Source organism: Maylandia zebra, linkage group LG18 (genome assembly GCF_041146795.1).
Source record: "Maylandia zebra isolate NMK-2024a linkage group LG18, Mzebra_GT3a, whole genome shotgun sequence".
In the NCBI taxonomy this organism is placed as follows: Eukaryota; Metazoa; Chordata; class Actinopteri; order Cichliformes; family Cichlidae; genus Maylandia; species Maylandia zebra.
This window is the reverse complement of record NC_135184.1, coordinates 36,416,442-36,422,642: the sequence shown is the minus strand read 5'-3', so window position 1 is coordinate 36,422,642 and position 6,201 is coordinate 36,416,442. Positions and strand designations below refer to the sequence as shown.

The 6,201-nt window shown below is 44.3% G+C and overlaps 1 protein-coding gene across 4 annotated transcripts in view; it reads right to left on the bottom strand.

Moving 5' to 3' along the window:
- Positions 1–982: 982 nt before the first annotated feature.
- The window catches only part of agla (amylo-alpha-1, 6-glucosidase, 4-alpha-glucanotransferase a), an 81,705-nt gene continuing 76,486 nt past the window's right edge, over positions 983–6,201 (bottom strand). For all 4 annotated transcript variants that reach the window (XM_024805987.2, XM_024805988.2, XM_076876863.1 and 1 more), the window contains 6 exons: positions 5,600–5,712; positions 5,309–5,520; positions 4,978–5,075; positions 4,795–4,882; positions 4,414–4,547; positions 983–4,323 (listed from right to left, as the gene is read on the bottom strand). In XM_024805987.2, coding sequence (XP_024661755.2) covers positions 4,206–4,323; positions 4,414–4,547; positions 4,795–4,882; positions 4,978–5,075; positions 5,309–5,520; positions 5,600–5,712 — 763 coding nt within the window. In that variant the 3' untranslated portion in view covers positions 983–4,205. The remainder of the gene's footprint in view (positions 4,324–4,413; positions 4,548–4,794; positions 4,883–4,977; positions 5,076–5,308; positions 5,521–5,599; positions 5,713–6,201) is intronic.

Genomic DNA, 6,201 nt, shown 5'->3' with positions numbered 1-6,201 from the left:
ATTATCCCAGCAGGGTACCTGATCATGGGCAGGGCGTAGGTGTTGGTAGCCCGGATCTTGTTCTTACTGTTCAGCTGACTCCTCAGGACCTGCCTGACCCTCTGCAGATACTTGGTGGTTGGAGCTTTCCTAGCGACCTCTTCATGGTTCCCATTTGCCTGTGGGATCCCCAGGTACTTGTAGCTGTCCTCTATGTCTGCAGTGTCCCTTCATTGGCTTCCTGTTAAATCCAGAATTCAAAATCCTGCCCCTCACATACAAGGTCTTAAATAATCAGGCCCCATCTTATCTTAATGACCTTGTAGTACCATATCACCCTATTAGAGCACTTCGCTCTCGCTCTGCAGGCCTACTTGTTGTTCCTAGAGTATTTATAAGTAAAATGGGAGGCAGAGCCTTCAGTTTTCAGGCCCCTCTTCTGTGGAACCAGCTTCCAGTTTGGATTCAGGAGACAGACACTATCTCTACTTTCAAGATTAGGCTTCAAACTTTCCTTTTTGCTAAAGCATATAGTTAGGGCTGGACCAGGTGACCCTGAATCCTCCCTTAGTTATGCTGCAATAGACGTAGGCTGCCGGGGATTCCCATGATGCACTGGGTGTTTCTTCTTCACTCACTATGTGTTAACAGACCTCTCTGCATTGAATCATATCTGTTATTAACCTCTGTCTCTCTTCCACAGCATGTCTTTATCCTGTCTTCCTTCTCTCACCCCAACCAATCACAGCAGATGGCCCTGCCCCTCCCTGAGCCTGGTTCTGCTGGAGGTTTCTTCCTGTTAAAAGGGAGTTTTTCCTTCCCACTGTCGCCAAAGTGCTGCTCATAGGGGTCATATGATTGTTGGGTTTTTCTCTGTATGTATTACTGTAGGGTCGACCTTACAATATAAAGCGCCTTGAGGCGACTGCTGTTGTGATTTGGTGCTGTGTAAATAACATTGAATTGAAGAGAAGAGCTGTACATAGCCACACATACACAGAGGTGAGAGCACTAAGGTCAACAGTTTATTCAGCACTGCCATTGTGTGAACAACACATACGTTTCAGTTACATTCTTGGGGTTCCAGCATTTATTCAGTGGACCTCTGTTTAGATGTGCACTGTGGTCAAACTATTATAAACCAACTTATATATGCAGTGTTGGGAGTAATGGAACACATGTACCACCGTTAAGTATTTAAAATGCAAAATATGAGTAACTGTATTCCGTTACAGTTACCGTTAGGTGGTATTCAGAATACAGTTACTTTGTTGAAATAAATGGATTACACGGCGGTCTTGTCCTGTTTGATATGTTCAGCTGTCCCCGCTCTATTTTTGGTTTCCACGCCGGTGGAAACCCAAACAAAACATGGATTAATTGGCTCATTTATATTAAGATTTAAACATCTAGTTGGTGTTGGTGTGGAGAGTAACCTTCAGTAACAGTAACAAATCACACAGCAATAGGACATTCATGTAGTTGTGAAAAGCATGATAATATATTAAGTAATCCAAAGTATTCAGAATACATTACAAACTACATTTTGGGGCATGTAATCTGTAGTGGAATACATTTTAAAAGTAACCTTCCCAACACTGGATATATGTTGTGTGACACCTTGGTAACAAGAGAGCTTAAATTCAATTATATATATATTTGATGAGCCTGAACAAGCTGATATTAATTAATTTGAAATGCTTTCTAATTACTGAGATTTCAGATGGTGTCAGGACTGTTCAATACTTTGTCATTTTTCATTATTACAGTTTTAAGGATATTTGTAGCTTGAATTCTTTACGTGTACACTGGATATTACCAGCATCTCAATAGCACCTTTGTTGTTCACTTCTTACCTGCCGAGTGTGAATATTTAGTGGTGGTACAGAAATACTAACTGCATCATATGAAGTGTATTATACAGGGAGTGCAGAATTATTAGGCAAATGAGTATTTTGTCCACATCATCCTCTTCGTGCATGTTGTCTTACTCCAAGCTGTATAAGCTCTAAAGCCTACTACCAATTAAGCATATTAGGTGATGTGCATCTCTGTAATGAGAAGGGGTGTGGTCTAATGACATCAACACCCTATATCAGGTGTGCATAATTATTAGGCAACGTCCTTTCCTTTGGCAAAATGGGTCAGAAGAAGGACTTGACAGGCTCAGAAAAGTCAAAAATAGTGAGATATCTTGCAAAGGGATGCAGCAGTCTCAAAATTGCAAAGCTTCTGAAGCGTGATCATCGAACAATCAAGCGTTTCATTCAAAATAGTCAACAGGGTCGCAAGAAGCGTGTGGAAAAACCAAGGCGCCAAATAACTGCCCATGAACTGAGAAAAGTCAAGCGTGCAGCTGCCAAGATGCCACTTGCCACCAGTTTGGCCATATTTCAGAGCTGCAACATCACTGGAGTGCCCAAAAGCACAAGGTGTGCAATACTCAGAGACATGGCCAAGGTAAGAAAGGCTGAAAGACGACCACCACTGAACAAGACACACAAGCTGAAACGTCAAGACTGGGCCAAGAAATATCTCAAGACTGGTTTTTCTAAGGTTTTATGGACTGATGAAATGAGAGTGAGTCTTGATGGGCCAGATGGATGGGCCCGTGGCTGGATTGGTAAAGGGCAGAGAGCTCAAGTCCGACTCAGACGCCAGCAAGGTGGAGGTGGAGTACTGGTTTGGGCTGGTATCATCAAAGATGAGCTTGTGGGGCCTTTTCGGGTTAAGGATGGAGTCAAGCTCAACTCCCAGTCCTACTGCCAGTTTCTGGAAGACACCTTCAAGCAGTGGTACAGGAAGAAGTCTGCATCCTTCAAGAAAAACATGATTTTCATGCAGGACAATGCTCCATCACACGCGTCCAAGTACTCCACAGCGTGGCTGGCAAGAAAGGGTATAAAAGAAGAAAAACTAATGACATGGCCTCCTTGTTCACCTGATCTGAACCCCATTGAGAACCTGTGGTCCATCATCAAATGTGAGATTTACAAGGAGGGAAAACAGTACACCTCTCTGAACAGTGTCTGGGAGGCTGTGGTTGCTGCTGCACGCAATGTTGATGGTGAACAGATCAAAACACTGACAGAATCCATGGATGGCAGGCTTTTGAGTGTCCTTGCAAAGAAAGGTGGCTATATTGGTCGCTGATTTGTTTTTGTTTTGTTTTTGAATGTCAGAAATGTATATTTGTGAATGTGGAGATGTTATATTGGTTTCACTGGTAAAAATAAATAATTGAAATGGGTATATATTTGTTTTTTGTTAAGTTGCCTAATAATTATGCACAGTAATAGTCACCTGCACACACAGATATCCCCCTAAAATAGCTGAAACTAAAAACAAACTAAAGACTACTTCCAAAAACATTCAGCTTTGATATTATTGAGTTTTTTGGGTTCATTGAGAACATGGTTGTTGTTCAATAATAACATTATTCCTCAAAAATACAACTTGCCTAATAATTCTGCACTCCCTGTATGACAGGTGTAAAGGTACAGGCTGGAGGGTTTTTCTGTTCCATAGAGAAGCTAAACTTAACCTACACTCACACCAACATTAACACGCTACCAGTGCTGCTACAGCTCGTCGTGCAGCAGGTGTTCGCTGCAGGTCAGGAGACAGGACACTGTGACAGATGTAGGATAAAAGCACACAGCAGATTTCAGTAGCAAACATGAGCCTTGGTGAACAGCAATGACCCACAAAGAAAAACATCTTCTCTTTTTATTTAAAATAACTGCTATGGGGACAGAATGCACAGTGGCTCATAATGGTTTTAACACCAACCCTGTGAGTCAACGCCTACCCAAATGCTTTTCATCCATACCAAGATCATGTCTTTGGTATGGATGTCTGCAGGATCAGACACGTTAACGTTCACCACACTTAGCAGCTGCTACAGTCTAAAGACTGGCTGGACTTTAAAATGTGCTGCATTCAGGTCATATGGGAAACATAGGAAATATGAGCTACATCAGCTTTCTGCTGGGACCTTATCTTTTATTTAGCTTGCAAACTTAACTACAACCAAATGCAATCAAGGCTGGTTAGTAAACACTTTAAGCACTGCAGTATTTATTTGGAAATGCTACCAGAACCCCCCTCTGGAAAAAAAGAAAACAGTGTGATTCCATCCACACTGACCCTCTCGTCCACTTTTCTGAGTGGATGCTGTGATTGGCTGGTGATGAACTGAGCAACAGGTGGCCCTCTGCACAGGTCTACAGGTCATACAGGACCTCCAGCACAGTGGCTAGAGACCAGGCCTGGGTCTCACAGCTGAATGGACAGTGCTGGCCATTCTCATTGGTCAGCTCTGGCAGACCCTTCCATGGAGACCTGGTGGAGGTGGACAGGTAGGGACAGGTTAGTAAAGAAAAGCAATAAAAGGCAGTCGTTTCATCAGAGGTACAGGGGAGAGCGGCCTACCTCTCCAGGTGAGTGTAATGTTGTGACAGAACATTTTTCACCAAGGTAACCGTTTTGGTGTACGTGTCTTCTCCCAGCTTCTTTGCAAAGTAGAGTTTAGCACGCAGGAAGTACCCGACTGGCCACAGCCATTCCTACGCACAAACACAAAGTGTGTAACAGGTTGTGTGACACGTTATAGGTAATGTATCCGAAATCTGACAGTGAATCCTCTGAGTGCAGCCTGTAGGTGGATGATTTTCTACCCAGAGTCCATGTCTCTGACTTTTCTACCAGTGGAGATCTGATGCATTATTAAAGTTAACTTTTAAACATTTCTTCTGGTTGGCGTTCTGTTCAGCACTGCGTTCAACCATCTGCAGTGACAGACGTGGGACTCACCGGTCCTTGGTGGTAGTTGAAGCCTCTGGCCACGTTGTAGTTGTCATTGTCCAGTGCGTTATCATAGACGCCACAGTAAACCAGGTCACTGAGACAACACAATAAGAGCCATTTAAGTCTTTCACTGCTGTTACTGAACACGCGTTGTGCTGCGGCGTTTAGTTAGAAGCTTAAATGTATTACTCAGGATCGAGGGTTTTCATTCCCAGTGGTCCCAGCAGTTTCTTCCCAGCTATCTCCAAAGCGTTCCAGGCTCTCTCCACCGTGAACAGCTCTGGAGCCTGGAGCACACACACACACGCACACACGCACGCACGCACACACACACACACGCGCGCGCACACACGCACACACACGCGCACACACGCACGCGCGCACACGCGCACGCACGCACGCACACGCACGCACGCACACACACACGCGCACACACACACACACGTACGTGTAATTATTACTGAGTGTTTTTCACACAGTACTGAAGATCACAGCGAGGCGTTGGCTGTGGTTGGCTTACCACCACCATGGCGACAGTGAAGTTGGGTCTGAGCTGGTAGTCACACCAGGGGCTGGAGGCGCCGTAGCTGTCCTTATAGATGCCTTTCTTGTGCACCAGCTCAGGGTGCTTCTCATCGGGGTCATCTGGGTCACCGGACACCCAGAAGCCAGCTTCAAAGGACTGGCTGAGCTGCTCGTTCCACTGGGAGTACGAGATGAACACTTCCTTACCTGGAATAAGGTGGTTTGGTTTTAGGTGAATGACGATGGGGAATTCGTTTATGTGAAAACAGTGGAGTTTGTCACATACCATCTCTGTGTAATTTAACTCCATCGTATGGGAACAGGCCCTTGGCGTGAAGTTCCACCACCCAGCGAACTGCAGACTTACTCAGACCAACTATCTCCACCGCTGCTCCATCTCTGCACAAAAGGCACAGGACATGATATCAGTACCAACCTGGACTTTCCTTTGATTCACTGATGTTGTCAATTCAAATTGTAATATAAAGTTCTCTAAGCCAATTAAACTTCTGTGTTTTTGCATCTTTCTAACAGCAAATGTGGCACACAGAGTGAGGACATTTGTGTTTGTCAGTTATTATCGTTGTTCTAACAATGCTGCTTGAATTGGGACTAGAAAGAGAGAGCATATTTCTCCTGTTTTGGCTTCCCTTCATTGGCTTCCTGTTAAATCCAGAATTGAATTCAAAATCCTGCTCCTCACATACAAGGTCTTAAATAATCAGGCTCCATCTTATCTTAATGACCTTGTAGTACCATATCACCCTATTAGAGCACTTCGCTCTCGCTCTGCAGGCCTACTTGTTGTTCCTAGAGTATTTAAAAGTAGAATGGGAGGCAGAGCCTTCAGTTTTCAGGCCCCTCTTCTGTGGAACCAGCTTCCAGTTT